Raw genomic sequence first — 19,489 nt, 5'->3', positions numbered from 1 at the left:
AGACCACCAACCTGTGGTCTCAGTGGTGATCAACCAGGCTGAGGCGGGCCTGACGCACTTGAGTTCCACACCCCATACCTCCCTATTAACACAGCTCACTGGCTTAATTCACGTACAAGACCTGCCTGGACCCTATTGGTATCCGAGTTTGCTGTGGTCATAGTCCAGTCGACAGGGATACACTCGGGGTGTTTGTCTGCTCTGTTGATCCCAGATGATGTAAGGTGCAAACCTCCATAAGCAAGATGGTGAAAGGTCACAGAAACAAGGAGGGTGGCATATCTGTCCCAATTAGGGTGCCAGTGCTGGTGGGGAACTCCCTCCTCTCCCAATAACCACCTGATTAATAACGGTGGGGTAAGAAGCAGAAGCTAAGAGACAACGACAAAGGCGGCAATGGGAAAAAAGCCATTTTGAACCGGGGATGAGACATCAGTGCTTTGCCCCATCAAATCCAAATGTGCTCATTTGCTCAGTCCTGCCAATCCCTTTTACGACTCTGTGGACTGTAGCCCTCCAGGCTCCTCTGTCCATGGGATTTCTCAGGCAGGAATACTGGGGTGGGTTGCTATGCCCTCCTCCAGGGATGTTCCCGATCGAACCCAGGGATCGAACCCATGTCTCTTACATCTCCTGCATTAGCAGGCAGATTCTTTACCACTAGTGCCAACTGGTAATCCCCAAATCCAAATGAAGCACCAGTGTATCAGAAAAGGAGCCAAAGGTTCTGCAATCCCAGCTGACCTCTATCTGATCAGTTATTGAAAGAGATTGCTGCTCAGTTGCGTCCAACTCTTTGCAACCCCATAGACTGTAGCCCACCAGGATCCTCTGTCAATGGAATTTTCCAGGCAAAAACACTGGAGTGGGTTGCCGTTTCCTTCTCCAGGGATCTCCCCAACCCAGGGATTGAATCCAGGTCTCCTGCATTGCAGGTAGATTCTCTAATGTCTGAGTCGCTAGAGAATCCAGGGCCCCAAAGGGTCATGATTTCTGAAATAATGGCCAGACACCAGCCACAAAGCCACCAGGGCTGAATCCCCAGGTGGAGGCTTTGAACTCTGCAAGGGGCTCCACATCAGAATGAACTGCCCCAACCTGCGAGACTAGGCCAATAGTCCTCCAGCACCTTGGACAGCTACCAGGTCCTGAAAGGTCACTGCAGAGACAGTCCTGCTGGTCAAAGGCACACGTTTCTAAGCAGAGCTGTGGAACTGACTGCCCATTGCACCCCCTCAAAACCCCAGGCCAACCAGGCAGCTGGGGATCTCATAGGCGCTCCACCCCTGCTGCCCTCGATGCCTTGTTCATGTGCCCTCCCCTGACGCGGGTGGCAGGGACGCCACCACAGTTGTGCTCTGCCACATGCTCCGTGCTCCTCAGCCAACTTGGCAGCAAGGAAGGAGGACAGCTTGCTATTCTTACTGCTCTGGGACTAGGTGTGAATTTGGCAGCTTGTTCACACAGAGGAAGCCTTCTTTGGGAAATGCTCTCTCCCCTGGCAACCCTGACCCAGCTTTCTCCAGGTTTCTGCCTCCTATCTGTTCTGCTGGCTCCTGGCCCAATCTGTTGCAGTTCCTTCCCTGTCACCTCCTCTTGTTCACCCTATTTCCCTGAGGGCCCTACCCCAGCACCATGACCCCCATTCCCAAGTTCGTGCCCAGAAATTGTCTCCCAAGAAGGGTTGCCAAAATCCTGAAAGAGACGAGTCTTAGGGATTGCAGAGTAATTCCTGAGTGTTTTCTTGGAAATTCATCCCCCAAATCACAAGTTATTCTTAAAATAGTCCCAACATTCTTCATACAATTTACTCTTTATTGTGGAACTCTACCATGATCTGCTCAATAAGGAAGAAATAGTAAGTTCAGAGGTAATTCACAAAGAATCATAGCCTAGATCAAATATTCAAATTGGGAAATGCTAGTGAACACTAAGGAGTCCTGTTCAGATAATAATGCAATGTATGAATCTCTTATGAGAGTCCTGTGTTAAAACAGGCAATTTAAGGACATTTTGTGCCTCTGAAACTTATTTCTTGGAATGCCATTCACATCAAGTACGGTGCTGTACAATCATTAAGTGTCCAACTCTTTGTGACCCCAGGGACTGCACCACGCTTCCCTATCCTTCACTATTTCTCAAGAGTTTGCTCAAACTCATGTCTAATAAGTTGGTGATGGCATCCAATCATCTCATGATCTTTCACCTCTTGCCCTCAATCTTTCCCCAGCATCAGGATCTTTTCCAATGAGTCAGCTCTTCACATCAAGTGGCCCAAGGTATCACAGCTTCAGCTTCAGCATCAGTCCTTCCAACAAATATTCAGGGTTGATTTCCTTTAGGATTGACCAGTTTGATCTCCCTGTCCAAGGGACTCTCAAGAATCTCCAATACAATTTGAAAACATCAATTCCTTGGCATTTGGCCTTCTTTGTGGTCCAACTCTCACATCTGTACATGACTACTGGAAAAACCATAGCTTTGACTATACAGACCTCTGTCATTAAAGTGATATCTCTGCTTTTTAATATCCTATGTAGGTTTGTCATAGCTTTCTTCCGAGGAGTAAGCATCTTTTAATTTTGTGGCTATAGTCACCATCTGCAGTGATTTTATGCAATAAACTTGTTAGTATTTATTTTATTTGCAAGAATAATTCATTGTTTGCAGTAGGCAGAGCCACAGACACACTACTTATGACAGCATCAGCTGAAGGCAAGAATGACTAATGAGATCGTGACCCTTTCTCTCCTACAAGCTCATGTCCTGGTTCCTAGAACCACTGACCTTGGCCCTCAATTCCACATGTGGCTCCTCCTGTTCTTGCTTTTGCCTCATTAATGTGGATTCCTTCAACCAGGGATGTTGACTGTTACGCTTTAATTTTCACAGAAGAATCATCATACTTTTTCTTGATTTCCTGTTTTTCTTGAGATCTGGAGAGAAATATGTTTCCTGAGAAATGCAGGCAGGAACTCACAGCTGATACCAAGTCCAGAGGCTGCCATCCGAGGAGACACTCACCTTCCTCTCTTGCCTTCTGGACCCCACAGAGACCATCTCTAAGCTCAACACCCCACACTCTCATCTACTCCAAAACCAGTTTCTCCTTTGTCCCCTTGATCATCACCCACCCAGATATTTAGCGTCAAAATCTTGGCATCATGAAGCAAGGCACCCAAAGCCGGTGTTCTGGGACAACTCCAAGAGATGGGGTGGGGAGGGACGTGGGAGGGGTTCAGGATGGGGGGACACACGTGGACCCGTGGCTGATTCATGTCAATGTACGGCAAAAATCCATCACAACATTGTCAAGTAATTATCCTCCAGTTAAAATAAATTCATTAATTTAAAAAACATGGAAAAAAATCCTGGCATCGTCTGGTGTAGGCCCTCCCACCTTTTCTCTGGGCTCTTATAAAAGCACCATGCCCTGTCTCCCTAGCGCTCACGCCCCATCCCCGGCTGCCAATAGGATCCTCCTGAAGCACAGACCTGAGCTCAGAGACCTGCAAGGACTCCCTTCCTGGAGACCAACACGGCAACTAGCTCGAGACTTCTGAGCTCCCAGCCCTGCTCCCCAGGGCGTCCTGACCACAAGGGCAGTGCCCTGTACTCTGCAGTGGAGGACAGGGGGCCTCTGAGCTTTTCAGCTGTTCTGCACATCTAGGGGGGGAAAAACACATCTCTCTCTTCATGTCTAACAGAATGGTGCATATCAAACCGGTATGAGTGGTAGCGGTTAGTGATACCTGTCAATATTCAAACATGTGCCTGCCCTCAGAGCCAGAACCACTTCGAAAGATCAGTCCCACAGATCTACCTGCCAAAACGTACATCTACTTGAAACCTTTCTGGCGATACTGTTTGAGGGAGCCAAATCTGGAAACCTCTTAAGCGTTCAGATGGAGCGATGGTAAAATAAATTATGAAACAGCCATTGCACTGAGTATTCTGTAGCTTTCAAAGGGAATGAGCCAGCTTTATTAAATTAAAAAGGCAAACTACAGAGGGCTGGTTGGAGCCCGGCTTTGGCTTACATAAGTATCGATGCTTTCTGCAAAGTTACATAAGAAACTTGACAGCGATCGCGGAGGGTGGGGGGCCCGACACACAGTGGAGTGGGGTGTGATGTTTACTTCTCCTTCTTAGATCTTTCTGTAGTGCTTCAGGATTTTTTTTTAATACCATGATTTTATCACTTCCTCCAAAACGTCTGCTCCCCAGACTCCTTTTCCCGTGCTCCCTTTCTGCTGGTAAAAAATAGTTACGCACATACAGGGCTTACTATGTGCGAGGTGCCATTCTAAGAGCTCGACGTGCACGTGGAACCCTGCTGGCCCCACGAGAGGGTGCTGGGAACCTTGCCACTGTACAGAGGAAGACGCTGAGGGCTGGAAGGGCTTCGGTGAGCTGCCCAGGGCCACATGGCTAGTCCAAAGCAGAGTGCGGCTACAAATGGGACAGTCTGACACCTACCCAGGCACTCTGCAAATTTCCTGGTGAATGAGCTTGGGAAAGAAGGAAAAAAAACGCTGCCTTGGAATAACTGCATGACCTGGACACCTATTGACCCTGAGGCCTGGGGCCCTGTCTCAGTCATCTGTGTGGTGATACTCCCCACCAACCTACTTACCACCCCAGACGCCTACATGGAGTCATGTAGGTGCTTGTGACCTGAATACAGCGTTGTGCTGTGCTTAGTCGCTCAGTCGTGTCCGACTCTTTGCAATCTCTGGGCTGTAGCCTGCCAGGTTCCTCTGTCCGTGGGGATTCTCCAGGCAAGAATACTGGAGTGGTAGCCATGCCTTCCTCCAGGGGATCTTCCCCATCCAGGGACTGAAGCCAGGTCTCCCGCATTGCAGGTGGATTCTTTACCATCTGAGCCACCAGGAAAGCCACCAGAGAATACAGGGATATCTGTACGTAATAACACAGAGCATCTGCACACCTGCCTGGTCTGTTAGGACCTCAAGCATGTCATAATCCTCTTCTTTCAACCCCAAGAGCCAGCCCTCAAATGTATCTGGGGTCCAATCACCCTTCACACGGTTCTTATCACTCTGGTCAAGCCACTACCTCTTCCTGTTTGGACCCTACAAAAGCCTCCCCCTCTGCCTCCCCTCGCCCCCACCCTGATTCTATTCTCTAATCTATATCCAGAGTGAGGATGCAAAAACATAAAGCAGGTCACGTCGCACTCCTGCCCCAACCCCTTCAGGTTGGAGTAAATCCTGACGTCATTATTACGGCCTCCAAGGCCCTGTGTGATCCAACCCTGGTGACCTCTCCAGCCTCGTTCTCCTGCTCTCTGTTCTGGCCACACTGGCCTCATCCGACACACTGGGCTCGCTCCTGCCTCAGGGCCTTTGCACTCACTGTTCCAATTTCCCTCGGAAATTCACAAGGTTGTCCCTCGGAGAGGCCTTCCCCAACCATCTGGTGGAAACACCACCCGCATGACGGGGACTCTCTAGTCTATAACTCTTTGTTAGTTTTCCTCAGAGACCTTCTTGTTTAGCGGCATATGACATGTTTATTTGTCCATTCTCCATCTCTCTTGACTCCATTAAGGTGGTTTATGCTCTTTTTTTCTGTTTTGTTCGCTATTACCCGCCCAGTGCCTACTGAGTCCTTAGCAGGTGGTCAGTAAACACTGAGTGGATGACAGGGCTGTTTGCCGAACAGAAGTCCCTTTGACGGGGGTTTTCCGTGTATCAGCTCAGCAGTGTTCCTGCCCTGGAGGTGTTCCAGGCTCCCCCACTTTTCCCGGACTTGTAAAAGCTGCACCATCATCAGCTTTGTGAAGCTGATCTCGCCCCTCTTCACCACCCAACAGAAAGAAACGGCAGGAGTGAAACATAATTACTGTCACTGGTGGGATGTGTGGGGGGTAGGGGGGCCATCTGACTCACAGAGAAGAGTAGCTGTCACCCTCGTCATCTTCAGAAAGAGTCATCTGTTCTGAGCTCCGTGGGCAGGAGTCCTGCAGAGGACTGGAGGGCCGGTACTCTGGGGGACTGCGCTTTCTCTGCATCCCTCGACACAGCCCCTTCACAGGCCAGCAGACGGAGGTGATGAAGCGGCATTTTGCATGTCATCTCTCCAGGCGACGGGGTGGTGGGTCCCCCTGGAGAGACCTCCAGGTAATGAGCTTCTGAGGGATGGGGTGTCTTCTTGGAGGAAAGGCCTGGTCCCTAGAGGGAGCGCTGCCATGGGCTCTCAGAGTCCACAGAAAGCCAGAGCCCAGCTGGTGCACACAGTTTCTCCCTGAGTCACTGTGTCTAGATGCGAGATCCCGGTGGGGAAGGAGAGGGGGAGGTGGACTTCCAGAAACAGTCACGTTACCAGTTAGCGTTTCACGAGCACACACTATGTGCTGGGCACTCAGCGTCCCTGCGGCTCAGGGCAGTGCACTGGACTCTTGCTCTGACCTGCGACTTGCTCTCACCAGGACCTTAGGCAAACCAGTTAAATTTCCTGGGACTCAGTTTTTTACCTGTAGACATGGATAGATGATGGATGGATGAAGAGAGAGACAGGGAAATGTCTGTAGGGTTTTTGTGGGGAGTCTCTCCTGGTCTTTCTCACAAGTCTCGTCATCAGCTGCAGTTGACACAGAGAAGCGGCCGAGTTCCACTCTCACCTACCATCCTGCATCCATACCTCTCCTCCCATTTCACACAAAAGGAACCTAAGACTCAAGAGGCTGCATCCTGGCCCGAGATCACCCTCCTCCTCCGTGGCAGAGCTAGTGGGGAACGGCAGTGACGCCCAAATCCCCACACTCTCCATTTGGACACCGGGGGTCTCAGACTCATCTGCTCACCACAAATCACTCACACGGATATTTCATTTTAAGCATGACCCACATCTCACCAGTCTGCCAGTCTGGCCTCAAGAGTGAGACTTCTTGAATGGGGTGTTCACTCTTTTCTGGCCTGGGAGATTTGGGCCAGTCCCCAAAAGCAGTGTGAGCCCAGGGTCCTGGGAAGGAACCGCATGGCTCCTGTGAGTGGCCCCTGGCAGAGCGGCATGTCCTCTGGGCTCCACGTGATCCTGGAGGCGCCCAGGCTGAAACATCTCAACCCCGAGCCAAACCTCCCGCTCGCAGGGAGAACGTGGCAGCTCCTATTTCAGCAAAAAATATGTTTAACAGCTTTGAGAGTAAATGTGGCAGCAGATGGGGGCGGGGAGTGGGGAAAACATCAACCGTGTTTTCTGCCGAGAATCCGGTGGGGAGGGTGTGCTGTGCCCTACATTACTCCTGCTCCCACCCCCGGAATTCTTCCTCTCCCTCCATGGAGCGACAGAACACGGTGCATCTCCCAAGGCTGAAATATTCTGCAGAAAAACATCTTAATAACACGCTTCACAATAGCACCGCAAATCACTGAAGTCTTCATGGAGCTGCGGTCCGGTTCTGCAGAATGACTTCTTGGAATCCACGATCCCGCCCCCTGCGTTAATGCACCTTCCAAGGAGCACGCAACATTTCCCGAAGTAACTGCTCACATCTGCCACGTGTCACGTCCTGGGGTCTGCCTGTCCCTCCAAAAAGCCAGGAGGATGCAAACAACGTGGGGTCCCCCAAAGGAAGAGGGTATTAGGGTGTGTTGTCTATTCGCTGGTTTTGGGGGCAGGCTCAAATCTCCATGTGGGCCAGGCACACACAAGGGTTCAAAATGGAAAAGAGACGGCCCACTTCCTACTGTCCTACTTTCTAATTCCGACTGCTGCTGGCATTAGCCAGGAAGTCAATGGGAGGCAGAGAGATCTGGAGAAAAAAGAATTCAACCTGCTGATTCCTCAGCTCTCAGACGTGTGCAGATGGCAGAATCCTTGGAAGTCATGCTGCCCCTTGCAGAAGAGTGAAATACTGACACGTTAAACAGGAAAGACGAAGCAGAACAGTGTGTGTAAAAGCGGGTGCCATGCAATACTGGATGCCAGCTCTGCACAGCCCTGAACGTTTGAAGGATTTCAGTGAAGAAAAATGAGCAAACTCTACCTGCTAGGTTTAATCCCCTGCCTCCCTTCACCCTCCTGCCCCTCATGGGAAAGGGACCATCTTGACGGATGCTTAGCAGTGACGAGCTCATGGAACACACTTGGGAGCACAGAGGGTGAGCAATGCACCGCGGGCGCCTCACAGCCGGAACCTACATGGCTGAGCAGCGGGTCAGAGCCAGCACTGCAAAATCGAGTGTCTCCTGGGCCAGGCAGGTAATACGAGTGACTGTGGGTAAAAAACCACCCAAACGCTAACAGCAAATGGCAGGGAAGTCGGCTCAGTGTCCAGGGATGAGGGGGGGGATCGGTGGGGACAGGGCAGCTCTGTGCGACTTCAGCCAGCTGTGGTCCAGTGGGAACACAGTCTCTCTGGGAGATGGTGAAGGCCAGGGAAGCCCGGCGTGCTGCAGTCCATGGGGTCGCAGAGTCGGACGTGACTGAGAGTGAACCACCACCACCACCAGGGGTAAAGAATATGCCTTCCAATGCAGGGAACATGGGTTTGATCCCTGATCAGGGAACTAAGATCCCATGTGCCAAGGGGCAACTAAGCCCATGCACCGTACTAGGGAAGCCTACATGCTGCACGTAGAGAAGCCCGCACGCTGCAACAAAGACCCAGTACAGCCAATAAATAAATAAAATCAAATAAAAAAGGAAAGACCCAAGGAAATCTGTCAAGATTCTAAGAATAATCTTGCTTTGGGGAGGGGGGTTTATTTCCTTAGTTGAGATAGACGCTTTTTAACTGGGACTCTCTCAGAGTGAGCTTCTGAGCTGAGATAGCAGGCCTGCTGTCTTCCAGAAGGATGCAGAGACAGGACATGATGACATGGAGGTCACTGGCAAGGCAGAGCAGGGTGAGGCTTGCGTCTGTCACCCCTCATGAAATGATCTGCAAGTTCCAACCTGTAGCGCCATCTGACTTCAAAATGACAGAGGAGGAGAGGGCAGTGAGCGGTGGAACTGCAAGGAAAGCTGTTTGATATCAACTGGATTTGAGACCAAGGTTGAGTCCAGGGTCTCGTGTCAATACTGTGTCATTTGCCACAGTCTCTTTTGTATGTTTTAAAGCCCATGCAATGGAACCCCACGTTCTCCATGCTAATTGGGCACAGAGCTTTATTTCTCAGCTGTGATCGATGGCAGCCAGCGTGGCTGGGACTGCACAACACACCAAGATGCTCCTGTGTTACCAGGCAGTTGTCATAATTCCACAGGCTGGAGTTCGGCGCATGCCCCACCAGAACTGCCTGGACCACCCACCCCAGCAGTGGGGGCACCAGCTCACCCCTATGAGGCAGCCTATTCTCACACTTGAGGTGGGCAGCCTTTTGTAACATCAGGGTCTTAGGACCATGTCTTGGACTCCATTTTCACCAGGAAATCTGATCCAAACACACATGACTCAGTGAGAATTTGATTTCCAGTATTCATCACAGGCCAGGGGGCTACCTTTAAAAGAAGGGGGGCTTCCCTGATGGTCCAATGGCTAAGCCTCTGTGCTTCCAAAGCAGGGGGCCTGGGTTCCATTCCTGTTCAGGGAACTGGATCCCTCACAGCGATCCCACATTCTGCAACTGAGAACCAGCACAGCCAAGTACATACAATATGCAATGTTTAAAAAGAAAAGAAGGGGGCCTCCTCTCATGAACTGTAGTGGTGTTTTCAAAACAAAATCAAGCCCCTAGTGGCACAAATAATAGAATGAAAGAAAAATACCATCTGGTGTATTCTATTTGGAGGGGTGGAGGGGGAGACATCTTTTTTATCAGAGATAGCAGAGAACAACTGAATCTTCTCATAAAGGTCCTAAAACAATTAGAAGGATGCGAGTAAGCGGATTTGGCTTCAGTTTCAAAGCCTGGAGCAGGTTCAGTTCAGTTCAGTCGCTTAGTTGTGTCCGACTCTATGACCCCATGGAAGGCAGCACGCCAGGCTTCCCTGTCCATCACCAACTCCCGGAGCTTACTCAAACTCATTTCCATTGAATCGGTGACGCCATGCAACCATCTCATCCTCTGTTGTCCCCTTCTTCTCCCGTCTTCAATCTTTCCCAGCATCAGGGTCTTTTCTAATGAGTCAGCTCTTCACATCAGGTGACCAAAGTACTGGAGTTTCAGCTTAAGGATCAGCCCTTCCAATGAATATTCAGGACTGATTTCCTTTAGGATGGACTGATTGGATCTCCTTGCAGTCCAAGGGACTCTCAAGAGTCTTCTCCAACACCATAGTTCAAAAGCATCAATTCTTCGGCACTCAGCTTTCTTGATAGCGCAACTCTCACATTCATACTTGACTACTGGAAAACCCATAGCTTTGACTAGATGGGCCTTTGTTGGCAAAGTAATGTCTCTGCTTTTTAATATGCTGTCTAGGTTGGTCATAACTTTTCTTCCAAGGAGCAAGCATCTTTTAATTTCATGGAGCAGGTAAGTCCTGCCAATGTCTGTCTGGTTGGAAATTCAACTTGGAAATTCCAGAGAGTGTGAAGCCAAAGATACTCCCCACACACAGAAGCAGAAATAAGCCCCATTTTGAGTTATAGCATCACCGTTAAGACAAAACAGATCCACGAACCCTCAGCACACCCATTTTGAAGAGCTCCAGGGAAACTCTTGCATTGTCAGCAAACCAGTCTTTATCAAATGACAAGTCCCAGCCTACTTTCAGAGGCCCATGGGTTTGCTATATGGATCCTTAGGTCTACTGTTTCCACTACAATGACAACATTTTAGAAATCATATACAGTTGACCCTTGAACAACATGGGTTTGAGCTGAGCGGGTCCACTTATATACAGGTATTTTTCAATAGACATATTAGAAAGATTTTTGAAGGTTTGCAATGATTTAAAAACTCGCAGATAAACTGCATAGTCTAGAAATACTAAAAAATTAAGAAAAAGCTAGGAATGTCATAAATGGATAAAATAAATGTAGACACCCCAAAATATGTGTTATCTGACTGTTTATGTCGTTGGTAAGGTCAATAGTAGGTTATGAGCAGCTAGGTTTGGGGGGAGTGAAAAGTTATACACAGATTTTCAACTGGAAGGGAGGTTGGTGCTTCTTACCTCCGTGTGATTCAAGGGTGGAGTATAATTATCTTCTCTAGCATCTGAAGACTCAATAAAAACTAAGAGCAGCTTCATTGTTTGGGTTCCCTAAATCCAAGCATGCAGATGTCTTGATATGATGAGAGATGGATGAGGACTATGGGGAATAATCAGCGATAAGGCAGTGACACCAGTGAGGCCCACCGGCCCCAAAGTGTGGCTCAAACAGATGTTCTCCAGCAACGTGACCCGAGGAAAGTTGGGTCAGGGGCAGGTGGGGTCAGCATGTGGATCACCAGCAAGGTATATGGCAAGCTTGGGAGAAGCCAAGTTTCTTCTGCATATCACTGTGAGCAAAGACTTGGTTTCATAAAAAGCAGTGGCCACTGTGTTAATCGACGATTCTGAATTGTGATAATGTTCTAAGTGTCTAATATGTAAACATCTTTTTTGCTTTTACTTGTATACGACCTGTAAGAACAAGGTCTATGTACCTAGTTTTAAGTTGGCTTATACTTAAGTCATACAAATATGAAAGTAATCTAAGTTGGCACCAGTGGGAGTCTTTCAAGAAGTTTCCTTGGGTTCACTGTTGACATGCTAAGAAAGTCTGAGAGAGACTACTTTAACTCCAGGACACCTGTAGGCTGCAATCCTTCCTGCGATCAAAATGTACCAAAGGACGAAACTGCAGAGTTCTGATTTTTGGGGAGCCTCGAATCAACAATGCTGACTTGCGGGCTCACCCCCTCGGGTCTCCTGGGGTGTCCAGGACACAGACAGGTGCCGCAGTGTAACCTCAGAGGAGAAGGCAGGCCGCACTGGGTGGAGCACGTGACCGGTACTCACACGAAGAAGGGCATCAGCTGGGTCAGGGTCTCCTTCTGGGGGCTGGCGGTAAACTCAGGGACTGCCTGGATGACTTTGTTCATGACGCTGCGCAGGTAGGTCTGCAGCTGCTTCCTGCGTTCCTCCACAAACTTGGCGTCCTGGGAAGACAGACAGACAGGCATCCTCAGGTATGCTTTCTGCTTTCCTCAACCGCCCAGAGAACACGCGACCAACAATCTTCTTTACCCAGAACGAGTGCAAGTGTGCCTCAGGCTTTACACGTGTGACCACACTTAGCAACAGGGGAGATGCTCATGATGCTACTACCGTTGTGTGTTTGTGTGTGTGTGTGTGTGTGTGTGTGTGTGTGTGTTAGTCACTCAGCCGTGTCTGACTCTTTGCAACCCCATGGACTGTAATCGCCCAGGCTCCTCTGTCCATGGGATTCTCCAGGCAAGAATACTGGAGTGGGTTGCCATGCCCTTCTCCAGGGGATCTTCCCAACCCAAGGATCAAACCCCAGGTCTCTTGCATTGTAGGCAGATTCTTTATCATCTGAGCCACAAGGGAAGCCCCACTATTACTGCTAAGTGGGGGCAATGCAGGTTCATGAAATTTCCTACATTGTATTCCCAGGAATGAATGAAATCTCAGCACCTGCAATGTGCCAAGCAGGGCACTGGGATCCGGGACAGACCATGAACACAAAGGGTCCCTGCGGTGGCCCTGCTGGAGGAGATAAATAAACCCAGTGACCACACAGGTCAGCACACAGCGTCACTCATCACACGTAGTGTGCCTCCCTCCAGAGGGGATGCTTAATTTTGCCTTCACGGGAATTTTCTGAAATTGGAATCAGTCACCACTATTTAAGAAAGATTTCATTAATAAACAAATTCCACCCTTTCTGAGAAACTAGGAGACGTAGTGACACGGCCCCACTCCCAGGGCCACTCCGGGGGTGGGGGTCTGCTTGGTGTGGCCCCGAGGCAGGCACAGGGCCCCAGGTCCACATTCAGAACCCTCCTGGCTCACACCCCCATGTCTGCCTGGCCCTCGTAGGCAGGGCTGGCTTCCAGGCGTGCCCCAGTGTGAGAACTTGGACCCGTGTGGTGACGTGCTGTCCCCATGTTGAAAATCTGAATAATTTCGGCATGAGGGGCCCTACATCTGCCTGTTGCCATGGGCCCCACAGATCCCAGAGCCCCACCTGCTCATATGCCTCTGAACTGGCTGGGGGGTGCGGGGGAGAGGGGGCTGGTTTGGAACAAGGAAACCGAGCCCGCGTTGGGGGTGGGGGACATCCTCCTTTGAGGAAGCGATGCTTCTTCCAGACTGGAGGCTGAGTGGGGCGAACAGGGCACAGCAGAGCAAAGGGATGGGAGGAACAGGGTTACTCATCCTCACAGGGACACAAGACGCACTCTCTGATGAGTCTCACATGACAAAGGAGGGAACGGTGGCCCAGAGCGAGGCTGGGCTGCTCGCCCACGAGGCCTCACACCAAAAGCAGGACACTCATCGCCCCCCTCGCCAACTGCCCCAGCCAGCCTGGGGCTCTGGAAGTCCGCAGGAGGCGCCCACACTCTCAGAGACACCTGAGGACAAGCCCTGTCCCGACAAGGCCCTGCCAGGAACCCAAGCGCAGCCGGGAGATTCTTAAGTTCTGCCAGGCTTAGCAAATAAAAAGACAGGATGCCCGGTGAAATCTGAATTTCAGATAAACAATGAATTTTTCAGTATTCATAACTCCATATTCAATAATTCATGACTCAATAATTTTTCGGTATTCAAGTATGGCTATACAATAAAACCTTTCCATATAATATTTGGGACTCACTCAGACTTGGAAATTATTCACTGTTTATCTGAAATTCAGATTTTACGGGGTGCCCTGAGTTTCATCTGCAGCCCTCCTCTGGATGCCAGCAGGGAGGAAGGAACACAGAGCATCTGTTGCCCCCTGGGGGCCGCTTCAAGGTCACAGCAAGGTCTTTTCTCCCAGAGCCACTCTCTGATGTAGTGCCTCAGTGGGATGTTTCTCCAGGGGAAATGGCGCTCCAACACTGTGGCTGGCCATCCAACTTGATTGCCAGAGCGGTCCCAGGTTGGGGCTGGAATCTCGTGCAGTGGGGGCAGGAGGCATCAGGCCAGGAGAACCGCGGGTCCTCGCCCCAAGCTCAGCCACTCGGGCTCCGCTCACCCGTCTAATGCCTGGGTCTGCTCCGCGGTCTCCAAGTTTCAACCCATCATAAGCAATTAGATCCTCCGCCTTGGGAAGGTGATTAGATGCCAGGTTAATGCTGAACGGAGCCACTCAGGCCTGGTTTGTAATCTGCGCAAGAAACCCTCAAGGACGGCTTGAAAGGCTTTACGGCAGGAAGGCAAGAAAGGGGCTCAGCAGTCCCGGAAGAACTCATGGGGATTCCTCCTTTTTCAGAGGTAGGATGCTCAGAACACTCTGAGCACCAAGGAGGGTGGGGATGGCTCCCTGTGCGGCTTGTGGGGCCGTGCTGGGCTATACAGTCCTGGGAGGGGAGGACAGGAGGACCCTCAAATGAAGGTCAGAGGATCCCACCCAGGAGTCGAATCTGCCTGTTTTCACTAGGGCTTCTGCTGGCCCAGGTCCCAGGGCCAACAGGGGCTTGGCAGAAAGGTTACCACCTGGAGGAATCCCACATCCTTGCCACGCACTGAATCCTCGAGCTCTCCAGTCCCAGGAAACCCCAGCCAGCTTCTAATAAAACCCTGCATGGTAGCAATCTGAGTCTGACTGCTGAGCAATTTCTACTGAGCTGTTCAGAACAAGAGACAGGTATTTGTGGAGTCTTCATGCCTGCTCTGCGCTCAGCGCTTTCCCAGCGCCGCATATTTCCAGCACAGTGGAGACTCGGGAAGGGTAGGGAAATTGTCCAAGGTCTCAGGACCTGGAGGCAGCTCAGTAGGGTCCCAGGTCATTGGCCGATGAGCAAAGGAGAGCTGCCTTCAATTCTGAAGACACTCTTCAATTTACAGAAGAAAAATCTATGGGTTCTTTAAACCCCAAGGCGTCTCCCAGTCAAGACACAGTTCACACTTGCACTTGCCCGTCGGTTGTAGCAGAAGGAAGCCGGTCACACCGGAATGATGGGGATAGGGCTAGGATGGTGCGGGCTGTCCTCGGACCACGAGCCTTTGCCTGGACACACTGTCCTCAGATCTCAATCTCATCCTAGGGGTCTGGACGCCTTGAGTGGCCACACCGACTCAGTAGGATGCGGTGAGGCTGCAAAGATCTCAGAATACCTCAGTCTTTCCCGGGACTGTCATTTCGTTTTTCACTATCAAAGTTTCAAATTATGGCAGAAAGTAGAGCGCATGGTATAACAAACCCTCATGACCCTTTATCTAATAAAGTCTTAACCCTTTCCCATATTTCATCATTTTCACCTTTTTGCTAAGCTGTCTTAAATTATAGCTACCATGATGTTTTACCCCTAAACACTTCAGGGTGCATTTCTAAAACACTAAGAACATTTTCCTATTGTACCACAACACTGCGGTCACCTCTAACAAGGTGAACGATAATGTGTTGGTGTTACCTCATACCTAGTGTGTATTCGAACATCTGAATTTTCAAATGTGCCTACTGCTTATGGAATTTTTTTTTTTAAGGGTGGAGTCCATCCTAGAACAAAGCTGGCAATTCTCCAGCAGGTTGAATGCAGTCTGGTTCAGATCAGATTCCCCCTCGGGATTAGTGAAGTTCTGACCAAAAGTCCTGTGGCCACAGGACTGGAAAAGGTCAGTTTTCATTCCAGTCCCAAAGAAAAGGAATGCCAAAGAATGTTCAAAGTACTGCACAATTGCACTCATCTCACACGCTAGCAAAGTAATGCTCAAAATAATACGTGAACCGTGAACTTCCAAATGTTCAAGGTGGATTTAGAAAAGGCAGAGGAACCAGAGATCAAATTGCTAATATCTGCTGGATCATTGAAAAAGCAAGAGAGTTCCAGAAAAACATCTACTTCTGCTTTACTGACTATGCCAAAGCCTTTGACTGTGTGGATCACAATAAACTGTGGAAAATTCTTCAAGAGATGGGAATACCAGACCACCTAATCTGCCTCCTGAGAAATCTGAATGCAGGTCAAGAAGCAACAGTTAGAAATGGACATGGAACAACAAACTGGTTCCAAATTGGGAAAGGGAGTTTGTCAAGGCTGTATACTGTCACCCTGCTTATTTAACTTATATGCACAGTACATCATGCAAAACGCTGGAATGGATGAAGCACAAGCTGGAATCAAGATTGCCAGGAGAAATATCAATAACCGCAGATATGCAGATGACACCACCCTGGTGGCAGAAAGTGAAGAAGAACTGAAGAGCCTCTTGATGAAGGTGAAAGAGGAGAGTGAAAAAGCTGATTTAAAACAATATTCAGGAAACTAAGATCATGGCATCTGGTCCCATCACTTCATGGCAAACAGACAGGGAAACAGTGACAGACTTTATTTTTCTGGGCTCCAAAATCACTATACATGGTGACTGCAGCCATGAAATTAAAAGATGCTTACACCTTGGAAGAAAAGTTATGACCAACCTAGACAGCATATTAAAAAGCAGAGACACTACTTTGCTAACAAAGGTCCATCTAGTCAAGGGTATGGTTTTTCCAGTAGTCACGTATGGATGTGAGAGTTGGACTATAAAGAAAGCTGAGCACCAAAGAATTGATGCTTTTGAACTGTGGTGTTGGAGAAGACTCTTGAGAGTCCCTTGGACTGCAAGGAGATCCAACCAGTCCATCCTAAAGGAAATCAGTCCTGGATATTCACTGGAAGGACTGATACTAAAGCTGAAACTCCAATACTTTGGCCACCTGATGTGAAGAAATGACTCATTTGTAAAGACCCTGATGCTGGGAAAGATTGAAGGCGGGAGGAGAAGGGGACAACAGAGGATGAGATGGTTGGATGACATCACCGACTCAGTGGACATGAGTTTGAGTAAGCTCCGGGAGTTGGTGATGGACAGGGAGGCCTGGCGTGCTGCAGTCCATGGGGTCACAAAGAGTTGGACACGACTGAGTGACTGAACTGAAGTGACCAAAGGTACAGATGGTGGTGCCTTTTCACCACAAGCTGCTAGTGGGCTTGTGTGGCCTAAAAACATGAACACCAGGGTGTAGGGGCTTCCCAGGTGGCGCAGTGGTAAAGAATCCACCTGCCAACGCAGGAGACACAGAAACACTGGTTTGATCCCTGGGTCGGGATGATCCCCTGGAGAAGGAAACGGCAACCCACTCCGGTATTCTTGCCCGGAGAGTCCCATGGACAGAGGAGCCTGGAGGGCTACAGTTCATGGGGTCACAAAGAGTCGGACATAACTGAGCACAGACAGAGGGAGCTGCATCCCGTGCAGGTTCCTGGCCTCTCCTGAGAAGTGGCCCTCGAAAGCTGAAGCACAGGGCCACCGTCCCAGCCAGCGTCTGTGGGGACCCAACTCTGTGCCACATGGGATTGCCCAAGACACCACAGACCCATCCAAGATCCACCCAGCGAGACGATCACGTTCCAGGTGATCACATTCAAGGTGACCTTCCAAAACAGCTTGCACTGCTACTTGCTGGCTCTACTGTGCAGCGGCTAAACCACTGGAGCTATGGTTCCTCATCTGCAAAATGGGGTAAGGATGGTGTCTATGTCATTTGGGATAGCTTAAGCTAAGCGCCTGGTGGCCAGCATTGTCTGCCAGTCTCTGCGATGGATGCTGATGTCTCTGGATGTTCAGCCAGGATGCCTTCCTCAGGGAGTGTCTCTGGGCACGGGGTGGGGACAGACTGGCAGACAGTAGTGCCCAGGCAGGGCAAGTGCTGGGAGGCCGCCTTCCAGAGGTGAGCAGGGGAGCGCAAGGGAAGTTCGGGTGAGAAACAGACAGGGTTTCACTTGAGGAGCCGACTCTTAAAGGGGCTCTTCAGCATCTCTTGCAGGAGAGACACCCATCAGGGGTCTAGGTGGGAGCCCTCAGTGGAGGAAGGGCATGCCAGGCGGAGGGAACAGCAACGTGGAGACTGTAGGCAGAAGGAGTGCGGTTTATGGGAGCGGCACAAGGGAGGCCGGCGGGGCGGGGCTGGGCTGAGTGGCTCCCAGGAGCCGAGACTGGAGCAGCAGGGGTTGGATCGCACACAGCCTCAGGGACCGTGAAAGAGGCCGCAGATGGAGGTGGGATGCAGGAAGTGCATTTAGAAAGACTGTTGGTGGCCAATGGGCTGTAGGCAGCCTGATGCAAAGAGATGCCTGTGAACTCTGCCCCCCTAGCCCAGGGTGCACATCGCAGCCCTCAGCGTGGCTCACATGAACCTTCTCGACATGGCCCAGCTTGCCCTGCCAACCTCCCTTCACGTTACCCTACCCTCAACCCCATCAACACACACCCCACATCCAGGCGATCACAGCAGCTCCGTAAACACTTGCTGTAAGAACGTACAAACGTGGGGGGGTGGATTTAGGGGAAACAAGGCAAGCCACCGGAGAGAATGAGCCCAGACAAGAGACGACAAGCCCCCTAGTGGGGAGAGACATAGAGAGAAGTGGCTGCAGGCTGGCTCCCTGGTCCCCAACTCCCCCCAGGCAGGGAGTGAGGGGCAGACAACGAGAGAGCAAAAATGGGGAGCCGGTCCTTTGGGGACCCTGTTGGTCAGCTGGCCCCCGGGGAAGAGACTGGCGTCCACATAGGGCCTGCCCCGCTGGACAGGGGCCAGCACTTAAAGGGCCACGGATCATGGTTGTGCTCCTGGGGCTGCCGCCAACACGCAGCATCAGTGGCAGTGGGCTGGACGGCAGCCCAACTCTCGGAATGTGCCAGGCGCCTCTGGTGGCCGCTTAATGAGTCCTCGCTGCCCGTGGCCCTGCAGTCATCTTGCCCGGCCCTCTTATCGTAATGCTATTGTCAGTTATGGTTGAGGACTAAGAATAGCAAAGGCAGTTAGTCCTCACGGTAAAAAAGAATACTCAGGACTATTTTAATGGGGGTATTTTTTTTTCTCCTTCCTGAAAAGGTTAATTTTATTTTGAGCTTCAAGAAGATAAAGACGCCATCAAATGAAGAAGAGCTATTTTTAAAACAATGGAAGGATGTGAACAAGACAACGAGCCACCATTCCTGGAACCAGACCCCCAGCCCCCTGTACTTTCCAGCCTATTCTTTCCTAGGTCCTTCCTTAAAACTGCGCCTCCTCAACCACACCCCGTCTCTCCAAGAGGACTGTCCCCACCCGTCTGCACTTCCAGAGTGCCTCTTCATTCCCATTTAAGTATATCGCAGTGATTTATACAATATATAGAAGGTCTTGTCCATCAAGGGCATCGGGCCCTGTCGAGAGAGGCCATGGCAAGTCAGCTGATCTGACAGTGCCTCACTGGCTGGAGAATCCCAGAACAATTCTAGGACTAGTTTCCCAAGGAGCCCAGCATCAGTGAATGACTTCAAGATCTATTTCAGAGCCGACAACCCAGGTGGGACGTCCTGATGGGCTGGTGTCATTCATTCATTTACTCGATGATCCAGCCACAAATTAGTTCACTCATTAATGCAACAGATA

The 19,489-nt window shown here is 50.4% G+C and overlaps 1 protein-coding gene across 4 annotated transcripts in view; it reads right to left on the bottom strand.

Annotated features, from left to right (window-relative positions):
- Positions 1 to 19,489, bottom strand: part of SNX29 (sorting nexin 29) — a 599,088-nt gene that overhangs the window by 57,203 nt on the left and 522,396 nt on the right. For all 4 annotated transcript variants that reach the window (XM_061402536.1, XM_061402537.1, XM_061402539.1 and 1 more), the window contains one exon: positions 11,920 to 12,059. In XM_061402536.1, the coding sequence (XP_061258520.1) occupies positions 11,920 to 12,059 (140 nt within the window). The remainder of the gene's footprint in view (positions 1 to 11,919; positions 12,060 to 19,489) is intronic.

The sequence above is a fragment of the Bos javanicus genome, chromosome 25 (genome assembly GCF_032452875.1).
Source record: "Bos javanicus breed banteng chromosome 25, ARS-OSU_banteng_1.0, whole genome shotgun sequence".
NCBI classification, from domain to species: Eukaryota; Metazoa; Chordata; class Mammalia; order Artiodactyla; family Bovidae; genus Bos; species Bos javanicus.
This window is presented reverse-complemented; position numbering and strand designations above follow the sequence as displayed.